The 18,937-nt window shown below is 41.6% G+C and overlaps 1 protein-coding gene across 3 annotated transcripts in view; it reads right to left on the minus strand.

Moving 5' to 3' along the window:
- FIGN (fidgetin, microtubule severing factor) overlaps positions 1-18,937 on the minus strand; it is a 200,357-nt gene that overhangs the window by 29,059 nt on the left and 152,361 nt on the right. For 2 of the 3 annotated variants that reach the window (XM_069224265.1, XM_069224266.1), the window contains one exon: positions 6,506-6,604. The exons of the other annotated variant lie outside the window; for it this stretch is intronic. In XM_069224265.1, coding sequence (XP_069080366.1) covers positions 6,506-6,604 — 99 coding nt within the window. The remainder of the gene's footprint in view (positions 1-6,505; positions 6,605-18,937) is intronic. 3 annotated transcript variants of the gene reach the window in all.

Below are 18,937 nucleotides of genomic sequence, written 5' to 3' on the forward strand. Positions count from 1 at the left end.
GGAACTCACACACGTTTAGTATCCATGTACATCCATCATTCTGTCATGGCTGGGACTCAAGAAGACCATACATGACTAAGTGCAAAATAGCCCGAAGTTATCCCATGGCGATCAAAAGATTTGAAGACCACTTAGTATATAACACAACAGATGATTCTTGCGTAAGATCAGCACTGGAATTTAACCTTTTATATGTTAACTAACATTATGGGATGCTCCCCCTATTCACATTGTGCAAAAACGTTTTTGGAAACTATAACATTGGTCCTCACACGGAAGCCCCATTATAGAACATTCTTGCGTAACAAATGTATATTATGTTAGGGAATGTACAAAGCATGGGAAATACCTGATGGAATCCTGGTGCTGTAGCAGGGGAGGAAAGAAAGGAAGAGAATGGACGTAGCAGGTACGTAGAACAAAGATAAACAAGTGTAAGTTATCTAAAAATATGAGTTTGTTTTGAGATTTTTCCTGAACTTTAAAGGGCAGGCTAGGGATCTGAGAGAGAAATAAAGATTATTCCAAAAATATGAGGCCAGATAGGAGCAGCTACCAAGCAGGGACTTGTGAATGCATAAAACAATTATTTGCTTGGCAGAGGCAGAGCAAAGGGAAATAGAAGGAATGTAAAAAATGAATTTGTGCCTCAGGTGTATAAAAAGGCTCATGATCCGACGTAGGCGGCAAACCACCTGCCGGTGCTGGAGTCGAGGTCACACAAAAACTGGCTACGTTTTGGAGTCGGCAATGAGGATGGGGGCAGCAGCGCCAGGAGCATCCATGGCAGAACCGGCACCAAAAAGGCTGTTGTGATATGACCAGCGCCCACTGGGATCTATGAATGGATCAATGGGTGCCCCACCTCAGCAGAGGACGAAGGAGCCACTTCCAACTGCAGTGGACCAAAGGCAATCCAGCGGAGTTGGGCAGCCCAAAGATGAGGCACATGACTCCTTCTGATGGGCAGGGGTTGCTCCAGCTCCCGGAAACTCAGGGAAGTGCAAAGTCAACCCAGACACTGCCTCCGCAGCTTGAGGCATCGATCAACAACGCTTCTTTTCTCTCGTCTCGTTGGCTGATGGATGGGGTGAAGTCAAAGAATGTTTCACCTTCTTTGACTTCTTCTTATGCCTCTACTTACCCGAACATTCAGAGGACCAGATGAAGAAGATGGAAGACATTGTGACCGATCCCAAGACCTTCCCCTCGACTGAGATCGGGACTTACGTGAAACTGAACACCAGGCTGCCATCAGATTCAGGGACCGCTCCCTTAAAGCCTTTGGATTCATGGCCCGTCACTCAGTGCACAATTTCAGGGTGTGGTCACGCTCCAGGCACCAAAAGGTACACGAGGTACAGATCCATCACCAACATCGTCCAATGACAGAACCCGCAGGGCTTGCACTCAGTCTTCCTAGAGGACATCCCCGATGCACTAGGAGTTATAAAACTCAAAAAAACTTCAACAATAGTAAAAAAAAAAAAAAAAAAGGCCAGTCAAAAACTGACTGTGAGGTATCTCTATTCTGGCTGACTGGTGCCGAAAGAAAAGAACTGATGTCATGGCGCTGGGGTGGCACCTATATAGGACCCACAACATCATCCCGCAGGGGTACTGCTTAAGAAAAATCTCCAGACCCAGACTGACACCTCGGGAAATTCAAAAGGTAAAGAATCTGCAACTAGAAGTCTCTACCAGATAAAATTTAACAGTGCTTGCTTTCTGTCCATCAGATTAGCCTTCTGATGTTTTGTATTGCTTTTGCTGAATGTTTAGTCCTTTTAATGTTAGTTTGTTTGAATCTTTTCCATCACCTTGGTCAACAAATGTTGATTCTGTATCTTTTTAACTTTGTTTTCAGAATTGTTTACAAGACTGAGTCAGAGTTTGTAATAAAAACTCCTAATCTCAAAACTGGAGTTTTCCTTCTGTGGCATTTAAATTGTGTTGATTGAAGGGATCCTGATTGAATCATTTCTCCATCCTTTCATGCTAGGTGAAAAGATTTATTGATCTTGTTTAAAGCATAACCCTGAGAAAATGCTTTAACAGATCAAAAATGTCACAACACTGACTTTGTGCACCTCCTCTTACATGTTGCCAGTAATTATTTCAATATTTTTTATGTAGCTCCGTATCAGTGGGAAGAATTACTGAGGCAACTCGCTAATTTATTCTGCTCCATTCCCTTTGTGAAATGTACTTCTATTACATTTCTGCAATTCTTTACTGCAATTCTTTCCAGTCTGAAAATGTTTCTAAACTTTGTCTGTTCTGAACTCTTTTTTTAACTTGTCTTTATTGAACAGATAGACAGAACAAATGAACAGCACAATACAAAAGGTCAGTGTCATGTGTAAGTTAGAGCATTCCAGTATGATTTTCAAGTAACACGAATAGCGATAACAACGATAAGGGTCCTCTTCGAGAAGGCCGGAGGACCCATTTCTGTTGTCATTGGAATTCAGACACTCAACCTTACCACCCCTACAAAAGCAGGAGAAGTGCATATAGGACTGTGTCTGCACCATGTTTTTTGAACGGATGACCTAGGCAACAGAATTGTAATCAAGACATATAAACGGAATTGACAGCAAAACATTACAGAAGTGGCACTGTACAATCAATGTGTGCCCGTCCATTGGGGCGACAAGAGGTGTGGGGTGTTGGTAAACAACCCGGGGGGGTGAGCCACTCTGAAGCATCTTAGGAGTTCGCGGTATCTGGGAGCACAGTATCCAAGATTACAGAGGCCGGAACAAGTGCATCCACTGTGGGCGGCTCCAGATTTGCTACTGGCGAGTGTCCAGAGGATACCACCATGCGCAGCCCCACATCCAACAAGCACTGGAACATATCACCCACATGCCCAGCTATCTCGGTTTTGAGTTTTATGAATATAAGCAATTTTAAAAGTGTAATGAAAGTACTCAAATGCAAGATTAAACAATGCATTGATTGCATACTGGCATGCTGTTTATGTTTATGCACATCTGAAGCCAAATAAATAGGTAGGCTAGAGGTAACCCCACCCTCCTCTGCAAAAAATGGTTTACAACATTGACCTCTATGGACTAAAGAGACAGGATTCTGCGCATCTATTTTGCAAGAACATGTTGGTCTCCTTTTCTTAAATTAGCAATTAAAATACACATATTAGCATGGAGATGGGCATAGCAGCAGTTTATCATTGACAAACTAATTTACATAAGTCAACACACAGGCCCTGCAGGAGGCAGTTTTCAACCAACCAAACCAACTAATGATGTAGAGGCATAAGGCATACGCATACTGGCCCAAAAATTGACAACAAAATTAAGCAAAAGGCACACTGCTGGGTTTCTACTAGTCATTATTAGACAAAATGGAGCCCAGCTTACCACATAAATGAGAAAGCATTTTTTAAAAAAAAATAATGTAGTCTCTGTTGATTCTGGAGTACAAAACCATTCAGCACAGGCACAATGGTCGTACGTCATGAAGTAGCACTTATGTTTTATCATTCAAACAAAAGTCAGTAACTTGAATGATTTATAGTTCGCTAAAAACCGCTTCAAATGACAGATTTTTAATAGCACAACAAGTTATATGGAGTACCCCTGAATAAGAAAATGTTTTAAATGTGGTACCACTGAAACAAAACAAATTTTGAGTGACTCAACCAACATTAATTGGCCGCTGGACACTGAAGAGCATCATTAAAAAGTTTTCGATAAAATCATTTGGACCGTATCTACACATCATGAACGCTTTTTACTCTAAAGATCACAATATGTTTTCATTCTAAAGTTATTAAATATACTTCATTCATGCAACTGAATGCATGCAGAATTCGGGAATAATGATATGTTGAACAGAAAATACACCTTAACAACACAGGATGCATTCTTGCAACACTGCTATGTTCGCTTCAAATAATCGATTGCAAACAAAAACTTAAGACTGCCTATAAACATCTCGACCAAAGTTACATAATTACAATCTCCATAACAAGCAAAGGATTTGTGGTAACAATGGTAAGAAAAATTAAATACTTTGGATCTATACGGATATCATTAGGTACATTTTGATCGTCTTAAGATTGCAAAATAATTTCAATATGAAGGCAATAAAGAGATATTTGTGGTAATTTAACTAATTAGGTCTGGTTTAATTTCTACAGTAAAGTTAAGGTACCTATGATTCGAATTGTCATTAAACTTTGTAGTAAATTATTTGTTGTTGGTGCGTATTATGAACATGCAAACATTCAAGCTACATTTTAGCAAAATATATTATATAATACATTAACTGCTGATCATTTTGTTCAAGGGAGTGAACAGAATAGCATCTACCAGCCTCCCCGACATCTTACTGCACTCATACCCACACAGTAGAATTTATTAACCATAACCTTCTTGTGATGTCTAACTGACTGCGTGTCTCTCACTGTTCTTCAGTCACAGCCAAAGGTTAAAAAAAAATCATGCAATCATTGTAAACGTCCATGGAAAGCTGGAGGTAAGAATAATATGCAGGAGAGTTATCCTACAAAGCCCCCACTAAGCACTTTTTGGTCAGGACGCACAACAGTATTCTGTCAGACACAGATTTTGCCACTTCAGTGTAGAAGAGGCATTGCATCCTCTTGTGCCTAGGGTACCATTAAGAAGATGGGGCCTCTCCGATGGCCAATTGTAAAAGTTGGGCTGGCTCAGAGAACTGTAAGGTGATGACAGGGGGTGACCTAGAACTAAGATTATCAGTCAGCACAGAAAACCAATAACAATTGCATTATAATACTTCTATTATGCATGGCTAGTCACTCATTAATCTACCGTTGGCAAGCAGTTAAATCATGAGGTTGTTGAACAGATGTATGTTGCACCTGTTGAATGCTGTCAACACTTTCTCTAGTCAGGAAAGTAAGAAAAACTTTTGACTCAAGAGAGCTAAACATCAAAGAGCTTAGCCAAGCATTTGAGTTATGCTATTGCTGAACAGGATCTGGGTTGCCACTGGACTCTAATAGTGCTATGTACGAATTGTGCCATAATATGAACAAGTATTTATGTAAAACAATGAAAGGACCCTTGCATGAGCTGATGGGTGTAAACACTTCTTGAGGCAGTTTTTATCTTCTTTCCCTGGGAAGCTTTTTAGCCAGTTTTCATACGATAATCATTTCAAAGGCAATATGTTTAACATTATATGACACATGACTGGGATTGGTTTGTGAGCCAAGATGACATTTACCTTGTTGGCGGGGGCTGTGAACTTTATGAGATTATACACACACATACATATATATATGCACACACACACATATACACATACGCACACACTAGTAAATTATTGAATACAATAATCATTCTCTAATTACTCCAGTGGGACTGGTCAGCTTGGCAAAAGTGCCTGGAGATGTGTGAACTGCAGGCCTGCATCCAGAAACATTAGATTTATCGAGTACTCAGTAGTTCCTTCACATCAAGAGTGATTACATCCATATTTATAGACATATGACTTCTTGGAAGGTTAAGGTGTTTGCCAAGGCTTATTCATTGGGCAAGTGTGTAATTTCTAATGACCTGAAGTTGATTTGGCTGATAAGCTACTTCCTGTGCCCCAGAAGAGGCGAGAGGAAGCCAGGGAGAGACCCCCAACATTGAATAATGATAAACTTCCTTAACAAAAAAGGAATTTAATAATAAAAAATAAAAAAAATAAAAAAGAAATTGAGATTTGGATATATGATGAAGAGCCGTTTGCACATGAAACTCCCCTCAAGCCTGGTCAATGGACACACTGTTAAGGATGCTTAATTCATACTTGGCATCCTTGTCCTTCAGCCTGAGTTTAACAAAGGTATCACTTGTGAAATCAAATGTACAAGCCTAAAACGTTATCAGAAATGTAGTGGCAGCACATGGCATCCATGTCATGAAATTATTTATAATGACTCAAGGATACAAGCTTAATCCTTTGATGGGATAGTATTAATTTCCAAGAGCTGATGCAAGATTGTTTATTGGTCCATGACTTTCATTTCAGTCAGCTAAATTATTGCCATGATTACTGCCTACATGTAGTTTGGAAGTCTGATGACTGATCTGTAGCATGAGAGGTACTTGGAGAAAGGAACAGTAGCTAATTATACCCAGTTTCACATTTCATTGCAATAATAGGGTCTGAAGCTATAAGTACCATGATGCTGGAAGAGGTTATTTTGCTTTCAAATAAGAGTGTCTGGAAAGGTGATAACTGTTGATGAGAAGCCTGTGTATCTCCAACACACAACAATGAAAACAATTTGCTAAGCACTACCGTTGCTGTATTCCCATAGTTAACACCTAAAATAATGGTGCCTCAAGACCAAGAAAGAGTTGTGATTGCAAACAGTAGAAAGAGAAGTTTCCCCACTAAGTCTGGGAGGAGGCCCAGATTATAAGTGGCTGCTTGCATCTGTGTTCCTGAGACCAGCAGTGACCTGGGTACTGCGCTTGTGCCAGGTTCCTCTTACCTCTGGGAGAGAAGGCAAGGGTGAGAGATCCATGAGGAATGGGTTGATTGAAGATCTTCCTCATGTGTTGGATCCAGTTCCAGAGAAAGCAACGGAAATCTGTGAACACAAAGTGCAATTTGTAAGGGGATGCAGGCATCTGAGGCAACAGATGCAGGCCTCATGAGGGTCTTTTTGCAGCAAAAAATTGACTAATATGATATATCCACCTCCTGAAAACAGACTACCACAGAAATTTCCTGAGGTGAATAAAGTTAACCCTATCCCCTTCCCTGTGTGCTTGAGCTTAGAAAGAAAAAATCTATCAACTATGCAGCCCTTTTAAAAAAATGTAATGCAGGTCAGTTGACAAAATGAATCTCAGAGAGAGGCTTGCTGTAGTCGTCTAGGTCATGTTGCTGGTGGTGGGTGGGCAGATTTCTTTTTAGATCAAAGAACTGTATAGACTGCACTGGTATAATATGCTGAGAAAAGTAGCAGATTGGATTTATATGTGATAAGAATAGGTGCAGACTTAGCGAAGCACCTGCTTTGGAATTACACTATCACCATTTCATATGTTATATTTATAAACGGGAAAACAGAATTTCACTTAAGTGGCATTTTTCAATATCTGTCAATGTTCAAGTACAAAACAAGTCCATATATGTGAGATGTTTTCTCTCCCTCACTTGCTGTTTCTGTAACTTTACCTTAATATATATACAGCCAGTTTTATTGTCAGTGTCACTTTAACCATATTTCTTTCTGTTCCTTCTTTTAACCATCTCCCCTCCACATAAGACCTTCTACCAGAAAGACTCTGCTGCTGAACCACATAACTACAACCCACAAAACGTTACTGAGAAATTAAGCACTTCCCTGTGCTGCAATGAATGTCTTCTTTTAATGACATGCCTTATTATAACTCACCTAGAAAACATTAAATATTCCCCAACAATATGAAAAGAGAAAGAAGAGAAGGGGAATATCAAAAAAGGCAATATAAGAAAAAAATTCAAATAGCAAGCTGTGGTAAAATATTGTCTTTATCCAGAGTCCTCTTAATGCAAATTAATTCTACACAAACAGTCTACTCCATTTCTGCCTGCTCTTCCTTCTTCAAACGTAGACTGTTCCACTTACTCCAGCTGAGATACAGCTACTGACTCCATCAATAAAACAGAATCTGCCCTTGGAATGTGAACTTGAGCCTGGATGTTTCTTCCAACACCCAATATATTTTAATTTCTGAATTAAATAAGGGATTACCTCTCATTCGAAGCCATAAAGAAGCCCAATCAAAAAAGAAAACATTCATTGGACGTAGTAGGCTTTCTGGCTGGCAGAACTAAATTTAGCTCTAAGGAGAAAGCCCACTAAATTTGTGAGAAATGGCCAGCTGGGTATATCACCTTTAGAAAGAAGGAAAATAAATTAATTTGCCCTTTGTACCTCTTTCTTCAATTCCGAGGCTTGGAAATCTAATAAAGGTAAGAAGCTTGAGCCTTCAACTCTTTAATCTCAACAACGTTTGAATGTTGTAATTTTGGCTGTTTTCTGTATCCTCCTACTTAGTACGCATTGCATCAAATCCTCAGTTAGGGACCCCGAGATTTTGACTATGTGGGATGATACCGCTTTTGTATCACTCAGTTTTTCTCCCGATACCCGGGAGTCCTCTCCTGTTACTTGGGAATATGCGGGAAATGCTACTTGAAGGAATCAAATTACCACAAAAAGCTTTCTCAAACATGAGTTTGTCTTCCTATGCAGATTTATACGTGAAGTAACTGTATTACTATCTTGAGCTGCTGAGCTACTTGCATTTTGAGACAGTTTCAGATTGAGAGAGGGAACTACTGGTCGAAACCTATAGGCTGTCCGATACCAAGTAAGTGCAACTGGCTTAATCCCTTAAAATGCAGAGGAGGATAACTGAGGAGGTCCAGCTCTCTTTCCACCAGTTTCATCCTCCTTACTTTATTTGACACTTCTTCTTTCAGAGACTTTGAATATGGAATGGAAAACATCATCTAAAGAATGAGGGAAAGATGTTGATTGTGGTGCAGATTTTATCTTTTTCTGTCTGTCTATACTAACCAATCTACAGGCAGAGTAAGATGACATTTTGCAGCAGTATTTATATTGGCGAGAGCTTCAAATTGGCTTCATCCTGGAAAGGAATTTAAGTTGCTGTCACTCAGTCAGAACTCACATTATTTGAATTATTAATCTCAAAAGGTATGGCCACAATAGATATATTACGTTAAACATATTAATATTTGGGCTGTAAGTGTTTTATGAAGACATTTGGAATGCCATTACTTTGCAGTGTACCGCTTATGGCCCGATGGCTTATCAGAGAAAGAAATGACTTGTGCCACCCATGAACAGATTATTTTGCACAAACAAAATTAATAACGTTAACAATGACATTTGTTATGACAGAGTTTCCTTTCCTTTCATAACCGCAGGACTAGTAGCAGGCTCACTTGCCACTGAGGGGCGACAATATGGACTCCGACATCAGTCACTGGATTATTAGGCATTGTTTGTAATAGCAACCCACTCTTGTTGGTGCTGGAACTTCTGCAGGCAATCTCTACTCTGACAGCATTGGTTCCTGCAGTGCAAACGTCCCATCAAATACTGCCCAAATTGGATCAAGGATTGGTGTAGAAACAACTTGAGATGATGGAGTAAGTGCCAAACTAAAAGCCAGCGCTGCATCCACTGCAAGAGCAGAAGGGGATTTTGAGCCCTCACATTCACAGACATTGTTAAACACTACCTCATATCCAGGCAGTGAGAAGCCGCTCGGCCCTGAGTTACCTTGCAGCAGCAACCACATTGTGTTGTCTCCAACAAGGATTTGGTTCAAAGAACTCATTGGCCCTGTGGTATCCTTCAACCATATTTCCTCCAACTTCAGTCAGTGATAATCGAGTGGATGCCAGGGTAGTGTAGGGTGCTCTTGATGCTATGTTTGATCCCAGGGACAGACAGACGGGACACACACACACACCACCACCCCACCTCTTCAGATGTTTAAAACACTATTTGTCATCTCATCACAGGGCACCTTGCGAGGAATTGCAGCATCAGTCACGTGGTAAGCAGAGAAGCTCTTTGTCCTCCTTGACGCTGAAAGATAATCAGCAAAGAGGAGGGCGATGTGGGATCTGAGAGGAGATGTGACCCAATGGCTAGAACTGCTGGCTGTGGAACTAGGTAGTTATGTTTGAGTCAGAGCATTGTTTCAATATCCTGCAATTCTGGGCAAATCATGTAATCTCCCTGGGCTGAGTTTGCAATATATAATAAAAATGCACCAAAAAAACAAGCGAACTATGCAAAAAGGTTTCTAGTGCTCCCGGCTGTTAGCTATCAGTACACATCCCCTTTTGAAGTCTCTTAAGAGTTATCTGAAGCTATAACGAATTGGCCGAGACTAGGCAGGTGGCAATCAGTCTTGCATTGGGGCTGCTCAAGGAGTTAAAGTCACTTTAGTGCTTAGGTGGCTATCATCGTAGCAACCGACATGCTTTCACGTTACATCAGTAATTTTAATTATGTGTTAAATGTACACAGCCTCCAAAACACTAAATCCAACCCTTTATCTCTCACCTAGTAACCAAGAACTCAGTTCAAGTGAACTACAGTGTGTATAATTAAAAAATATCCTGGATAGAAACGTCATCAAATATTTACAAAATCTAATTATATTATACAGAACTCAGTGGGGAGGTTTACTTATGCTAAAAAATGAGAATCATATAGCTAACATTTTAATCCGATTCAATCTCGCGAAATAATCAGTTGCGGGAGAGACGGAGATAATGGGGAGAAGAACTGTCTCAGACAGAGAAGAAACCTATATGTGCATCTAACATACGAAACAAAATACGGGCTGAAGCAGTAAAATAACTATGAATAATATAAGTAAAATTTGTGTTTGTGATATTACATAAACTGATACACCTTTACCCGAAAATAGCGTCAAAACATGTAAAAAGGAAGGCATGGCTCACTAACAGTTTTAAACTGCACTTTAAAAAACATTTTTTTTATAATTTTGCAAATGGTTTGAAATGAGCTAGAAAAAGACAGATATGTTTTATCCTACAAAATAATCAAAAACATTACCAGTGTTTTTATTTGTTTAATATGTACCAATTTCACGAAGTTGAATTACAGTTTAAAATGCCTTTATTGTCCATGCAAACAGCAAGATAAAAGTGAACACAGCATAATCTAGTCACAACTCAGCAATCCATTTTATAGCAAACTGTACTTGCTCAAGACCTCAATTTATTCCTGTGAATTATTCTGACCATCCTGCTTGCCCTCTTTATACACTGATCATCCACCATATGCATTCATACATGGGGTTAATTCCACAATCATTTTACATGGGCACAGTCATCTAACTACCTGAAGGTGAAGATCAATGTAAGTGGCTCTGATAAAAACACCAATGTCAATTTTGACCTTATGTGATAAGCTAACGGGTGTCAAAAAACAAAACAAATTTATAGGTTTATTAACCGGCTGGCATAGGCAAGAATGAACACTGAATTCATGCCCCTTATAAGTGCGGACTTCTGTTTTTACCTACACAAGCGACATCATAAAAATATGTTGACACAAGTTGCTTATTGTGAATTGTTTTTATATCTACAAATCTAGACCGGCTTGTTTAAAAATACAGAATCTATTAATAGGCTCACACGGCCAAAACCTTTGTACATTTGTTTACGCAGAAAACGCACCAGGTAGAAAAGCAAGTATACAATGGTTAGCCAAAATCAAAAACATGACATTTTTCAGACAAATAATTCTCCCTTTCCCTTATCCGTTCTGGGCCTTCTTTTTCATGTCTCCTGCACACCCTTCTCACAATTTTGAGACAAACTCAGGAAGGCATAAAACATCATACAAACCAGCATCATACAATAATAAAGTGCATGAATACATAGTGTCCTTTCCCCTAAGAACAGTGTATAATTTCGTCCATTTAGGAAAAAATAGCCTTGAATTGATGTTTGTACGAAAAGAAAATTATGAGATGTCTATCATTTACAAAGAAGCTTTATTAGACGAAGGTCTCTTCTCCTTCATTCCACAATCCTTACTAAGTGAAGTCCCACCTCTTCCTCTAGATAGGCACACTTGGCTACTTACTTGAAAAGTCTACTTTGCGCCGTCCCCCTAAATGCTGCCTGTACCATGGAGTGAGAAGGAGAGAATGAAGGGACTGTGATTGTGGACCATGGCACCTGTGTTCATGTTTGTCACAATGCTGAATAACCGAGGTTATACCCAATCAGTAGACCCAATTAAGTCAATAACATTTTTTAAAAAATCAGACGGAGTATGGCAGTATGGAGTAGACTTCTTATGTGACCAGGAAACGGCATCCGGCAGCCAAGAGAATGTACAGAAGACTTACAACTCTTCCTTGTAACACAAAGGAGATAAAACGTAGTTCCCTGTCCTCAAGGGCCACGGACTGGAATGCATACAGATAATTTTAAGTGCTACTGAGGGTTTGGGGCTAGACAAAGAGTGAAAAAAGGTGGGAAGAATGATCTCTTGAGTCATGAAATGAGGATCACATCTTTGACCACCATTAGGATTTAAAAAACAAATGAGAAGTAGGGGCACTGGCATACTATGAATTAGAGCTCAATTAACATACAACGTAATCTATTGAAAATATCTGAGCTCCATGAAACTTATAATCAATGTCTTCTAACGTTTTAAGGGGAATTAGTTATGTAGAGCTAATTTTGAAGGCCACACCTTTCATTTTACAGATTGCTAGGCAAAGAAACTCTGGTAGATTTGAGGCATTTGCAGGGGTGACAGAAGGGAACGAAAGGCACTGGAACTAGCCAATCAGCACTCTCAGAAAGCCTGAAGGAGAGAGGAAATTAGGCAATGATAGAAATAACTGTATTCCTTTTAATTGAAGGTTCAGCAGGCCTACAGAAACAGAGCAAAGGCATGTAGCATATTGCTTTGCCCAATGAGGGAAGGAGTATTGCCTTTGTTGGCCAAGGATACTATAGTATTAAACATGAAGAAAAAAAGATCTTCAAATGCTCTGCTGTTAAAAACAAATACTAGTTGTCAGTGGTAGAAATGGTCACACGTCTGAGCTGGGGTGAGGACAGAGCAACACACAAGACCCTGATCACCTCATCTGCTTGCCTGTTATTCAAACCCATTTTTCATTCCAACAATATACGCAGTCACCAAAAAGAAGAGATTCTAACTGACAGAGATTCATCTAGGAGAATGGGAGTTTCAAACTAGGTGTTCCCCAATTAATGAATATAGGAGTTAGCTACTTTATTAAGCTTATTATTTGTCATGATATTGGAGAAATTCTTCAAGGAAAGCTAGATGACGGCCAACAAATACATCCAATTAGAGGAAAAGCTGTCCCCACAAGAATTAGACTCCAGAGTGGTCAATAATTCTTTGTGACCAACATTGTCACAATAAAAAGAGGAAGGAAACATGAAATAAAAGATGAGATATATCAAAGCATTGAGACAGGTCTGTCATGACAATCTCTGGGGAAAACATAATCATCTCCTATGGCAACAAAAAGTGACATGAGGAAGAAGATGGATAAATACAGGTTTTAGGTGGAGAGGAGTCCAAAGAGTGATCTGACTGCAAGTGGCTACTTCCTTCGGACCGGAAGCCATGTAGCGATTAAGCTTTTTGCTTTACCAACAGGCTAAACATGCAGGAGTGGAAATATTCTTCTAAGAAGTAAAACTCTGCCAATGTCCAACCTGTAGATAGCTCCAATGACTACCATGCTGTGTCCTGAATCCAGATGAAAATTTCCTATATTCACTCAGTAGCCTGTAAAACCCTGCAAATGTTCTCTTTAATGCTAAAAGGTTTACTGAGGTTGAGGCAAAGTATGCTTTCGCCTCAGTAAACAGTTGAGGAGCTAAAGTAAGATGTAAGAGAATGGTACAGAACTGAAAATGTTGCCTGTCCAACAAAACAATCTACTGTGAAAGTCAAATGAATGATAACATGGAACCAGACATGCAATACATCTGCCAATAAACGCACCTGGCAAACACAGGAAATTAACTGGAGAAGATTCATTTTCAGTAAATGATATGTGATAGATTGAAATGGATGAAAAAAAGAACAGTGGAGGAATCTTTCCACAGTACTGATTCAAAGGAACCATATCTATTTTGAGCATCAGTTCCCCCATTCGCTACAGAAAGCTAGGTAATGGCAGGAAACAGCAAGATGTTATGTTCACGTCTCCTTCACAAGAGAGCTCAGGCAATGCTTTGTTATCAAACACTTTAACTAGTCTACAGAGCAACCACCAAGGGACCAGGAGGTCAGGCTGGCCCTTCCAACTGATACCCAGTCCATTCCATCTACAGCACTCTACATTCTACAGGTTCTTACTACATTCTAGGTGCCCTACTCAAATGCAACTCATAATAAACCTCCCCATACCAAATATAATTAACAACAAATGAAAAAGTTAAAGAATCATAAAACAGGAATTAAACAATGAGGAGCATGGCACAATGCATACACAAAACATTCCCAGGTGTTATGCACTGCTTACGTAACAGGTAATAATAGGATAGCTCTACATCAGCACATTCATTATCAATGACAAACCAGTAGGTACAGTGGGAAACCTCCTTCCTCTCATGAAGGTTACCCAGAGTCTTTCATATAAAATGTTTTTCTCCTGCATCATACCAAATCCATGCATTCTAGAGCCTCATGTGGAGTTTCCTGTAAGGCCTCAAGTCCATTTGCAATGCTTCCAGAATTTGACTTGACCAGTCTGGACAAGTGCCACCCAACTCCGTTATCCAACATCAGAATATCCCTTCCAACTGCCACAATTGTAAAAGGATCATGAAATGTGTGTTGCTCTTCGTTATAACATTCAGGGGGTCATTCCGACCCTGGCGGTCCATGACCGCCAGGGCCGGGGACCACGGAAGCACCGCCAACAGGCTGGCGGTGCTTCCAGGGCCATTCTGACCGCGGCGGTAAAGCTGCAGTCAGAAAAGGGGAACCAGCGGTTTCCCGCCGGTTTTCCCCTGGCCCAGGGAATCCTCCATGGCGGCGCTGCTTGCAGCGCCGCCATGGGATTCCGACCCCCTTCCCGCCACCCTGTTTCTGGCGGTTCTTACCGCCAGGAACAGGATGGCGGGAACGGGTGTTGTGGGGCCCCTGGGGGCCCCTGCACTGCCCATGCCACTGGCATGGGCAGTGCAGGGGCCCTCTAACAGGGCCCCATGAAGATTTTCACTGTCTGCTTTGCAGACAGTGAAAATCGCGACTGGTGCAACTGCACCCGTCGCACCCCTGCAACTCCACCGGCTCCATTCGGAGCCGGCTTCCTCGTTGCAGGGCCTTTCCCGCTGGGCCGGCGGGCGCCCTTTTGGCGGTCGCCCGCCGGCCCAGCAGGAAAGCCAGAATGGCATCTGCGGTCTCCTGACCGCGGAGCGGCCATTTGGCGGTGACCGCATGGCGGGCGGCGACTGCCGCCTGCCGCGGTCAGAATGACCGCCTCAGTCTCTTCAGTAGGTCAATCTCATCTACCTTCCAATTCACATGCTTCACCTTGCAACTCTTATCAAACCAGAATTTATATTTCTTTTGGCATTACTTGACCCTTTCTGACACCAGGTATCTTTCCACTTCTCTCTTTCGTGAGCTTCTCCTCAAACATTATGGCCTCAACTTCATATCAGGCAGTCACTCCTTTAAACTGAAAAGGTTAAGATACACCATTTGGTGCAGTTCTCAACTCCACTGCTCTCTGCACACAACCTTGACCGTTATGATCATTCTCTCAGCCAACCCAACCAAATGTAGCTAGTATAAAGCAGCTTTCAGGTATATAATAGACATGTCTTGATAAAATCCAGAATTTTTGACAACTTGGATTCTACTATCTGTTATCATAGTCCTTGGGATTCCTACACACAAACTCATCCCTCAAATTCCAGCACAGAATGTGTTGCGACATAACAAACCCCACTTTATGATGCTGTCCCTTAGTAAAATTACAAATATTTCAGGAGACTGAATGCGATCAAATATATCCATGCACCTTTTGGAACCACTGTTCAGCGGGGAACTCCACTGGAATCAAAGGAACTGCCTTACAACCTTAGACTTGTCAATAGAGGCCTATTTAACAGTCTTTTACAACTCCTTCCACATTAAGTTTAAGCTTGGTCACCAATAATGTCCTCTCACAAGTGCCTTTGTCAAATTCCTAACAGTTTGCCCTTCATGTACTGCATTACCTATTTTACTCCTAATACCTTCAGGATGTACCCACCAGCCATTACAAAAGAGCATTCCATTCACTATAAGAAACTCTTCTCTGACAGGATATCCTTCAACTCACTATAACATGGCCACCCATCAGTCAATCAGTGTCAACGTCAATTTATTGTTAAGTTAATTAAAACCATTACAAGAAAGTACAGTGAATAATATATGCATTAAAATTTGATAAGAAAAACAAAAAAGCTGTTAAGAAAGGGATAGTGTTGTCTCCTTTTGCAGCAAGGGGCGCTGAAGTGCGTTTGGCCCCACATGCACCATGCTGTTCGCCCCCACTGACTGGGCTAGCAGCCGACTGAGAATTTTCAAGTATTTCGCGCATCTTGCCAAGGCCCAGGCAGCCGAGCGTGAAAAGCAGAGATTGGATGTCTCCATACAAGTCTGCGCCCCCAGAAACAAAGCCTCTAGAACTATTAACTGTCTTCTTTCGGCTGCTAGTTTGGGACAGCACCACAGAAGGTGTAGCCAACTTTCTTGATGGTAGGAGCAGAGCCTGCAGGCTCTTTTGACCTATGTGCAGGCCAGGAAGGATTAAAGTCCTCGATTAGCAGGACTAATGTTCACATGTACAAAATCTGAAATTACCATCAACAATGCCAGTGTTAAATGACTACTATTTGATTGGAGCCCCTCAACCATAATACCTTCCAGAAACAATAAATGCAGGAACTCTGCATCCAAGACAGAGTATTGTGCTCCCTTGAGAGTTCTTTTGCTCTTTCGTTGATTGATGTTTTTCCAAGCACTGAATGCCACTGTATCTGCCAGCTGAATGGAGTCGCCTGTTTTGAAGGGCTTCTGTGCTTTGCTTAGCTGCTTGGACCACCAGTTGCCAGGAGTTTCGAAAATCGTTCTCTGGTGGTGTTTTAAAGTGAGCAAGTTGCCCTTCCTCAGCCTGATGTAATATTTCAAGATGGTAGCTAGACTATCTGTTGTGACACTAGGCCCATTTCCAATCTGAGCCTGGAGCAACAGGTTTACTTTGGTTGGTGGAGGATTTTTAAATATGCTCTGCAATGAGCTTGTTCCATGATGGGTACTAAAGACTCAGGAAATGCCAAGTAGCCATATTGCACGGCAGGAAGTAGGGTCGCCTGTATTACCCTCAATATTGGGGCAGCCGAAGCGCTTCTAAGTTCGTTACTCAGTTGGGAGATTCCGTATGTGATGGCAGCAACTTTATCCCTGAGTGCACTTTTCTGTGCCCCTGTCACATTGTTTTCTGTGAACACCACCACCAGGTAATTATATTTCCTGGCTGTGCGAATGGTCTGGCTTCATAGTCGCCAGGTTATGGTATTTTTGTTCTTATACCTTCCGAATATAAGGACTTTTGTTTTTTCCTGGTTAACTTGAAGCTGATTAGCCTTATTGAAAGTATTCAGGGCGTTTAGAGCTCGCTGTAAACCAGATTTTGTGCAGTCCATTATCACAATATCATCAGCGTATTGGATGATTTGGAGTTTTGTGGGGCAATCTTTGGTAGAACCAGGCTGCTGGCCTTCAGATGTTTCTCCAAGTCTGATGTGTACAAATTAAACCGTAGTGGGGCCAAGACACAGCCCTGTTTTAGGCCTCTATTGGTTTCTATTTTCCGTGATAATGATCCTGGACCTGTTGGAACCAGGACCCAAGTGTGGGATTACAATGAAAAGATTGCTCTTAAGAGTTGTGTTGGAATACCCCATGATGACAGTTTCTGCCATAGAGTTTCCCAGTCTACCCTGTCGAAGGCCACACTGTAATCAACAAAGCAGCAGAATAACGGCCGGTGATCGATGTTAGCTGCTGGGCGCTGCTAGTATGCAAGGGCCATGATGCTGTCTACTGTTGAGGCCACAGATCTAAAGCAAGATTGGAGGAATGGCTGGATTTGCCACTCCTGAAACCAGGCTTCCAGTTGGCCCAACAGCAGTCGTGCATACCTTTTTGCTTCCACGTCCAGGAGAGCTATTAGTCGATAGTTTGAAGCTACTGAGCGGTCCCCCTTTTTGTAGATAGGGCAGAGTATAGAACCTCTCCAGGATTCCGGGACGGTGGACAGGTGATACGTGTTGTTAAAGATCTGAGACAGCCTCCCTGCCCAGTCCGACGGAGAGCATTTAAACAGAGAAGCAGGTAGGCCATTTGGCCTTCTGCTCCATCCTTCCTCATGCTCTGTATTGCCTTCTCTGTCTTACTGGTAGAGAAAGGAATCAGCTCCATGCCTTTTGCCTCGTCAGGAGCGGTTGGCTTATTTACTTCACTCTCTTGGTGTTCTTCAACTGTTGAGGATGGCCTATCGCTGTGGGGAGGGGATGGACACTGAATCTTGTCCAGCCTTTTGCTGGCCAAGTCTGGTTCTAGTTCAGAGGTCATGTACAAGAGTGTGACGTGAGAGACCCATGCAGTCTCTGATACACTATTCACCTTTGACTTATGGCCATTCCTTAGCTTATTTACATGGTCCCAGAAATGGGTGTGATCTGGGTTCTTTTGGAGCTGGAATGAGGTGTCCCATTCTTTACGATCTTGTGCCACCTTGAGCTCCCATGTCTGTTTCTTGAGGGATCTTCTGAGTTTTCTTATCTGAGCCGCTGTGTCCTGTGTGGGCTTTTGTTTATGCATACGTAAAGCTCTACGAAGTGCCCGTCTTGCTTTGAGTAAATTTTTGTCCAGTTGTAATGTCATACTTTATCGGGCGGACCGAGGTGCGTGAGCACACATTGGATTACCATGCAGCAGAATGAATAGATCGCCCACCGACTTTGTCCACCATTCGGTAGTCCTGTTAGGCTACCGAGGCGGAGCTTTTAACCATAAGGCTATTTCAGATGAACACTCTGGTCTCCATTTGATTCTTCTCCCCAAGTGTACCTTCTCTGTGCCTGTTGAGGCCCCTACCACTGTGTGCTGCTCTGCTGCCTGAGCTTGTAGTTCAATGCTACATTTCCTGGGGACTGTGATCGCTCTCTGCCCTCTCATTGACTTCAAAGTGGCTACATCTCTCAGTGAGCTTTTCTGAGAGGTACATGTAATCAATAGTTGAGCCTCCCTTGAACAATGGAGGAAAGGGCCAACCTTTCAGATAGT

The sequence above is a fragment of the Pleurodeles waltl genome, chromosome 3_1 (assembly GCF_031143425.1).
Source record: "Pleurodeles waltl isolate 20211129_DDA chromosome 3_1, aPleWal1.hap1.20221129, whole genome shotgun sequence".
NCBI classification, from domain to species: domain Eukaryota; kingdom Metazoa; phylum Chordata; class Amphibia; order Caudata; family Salamandridae; genus Pleurodeles; species Pleurodeles waltl.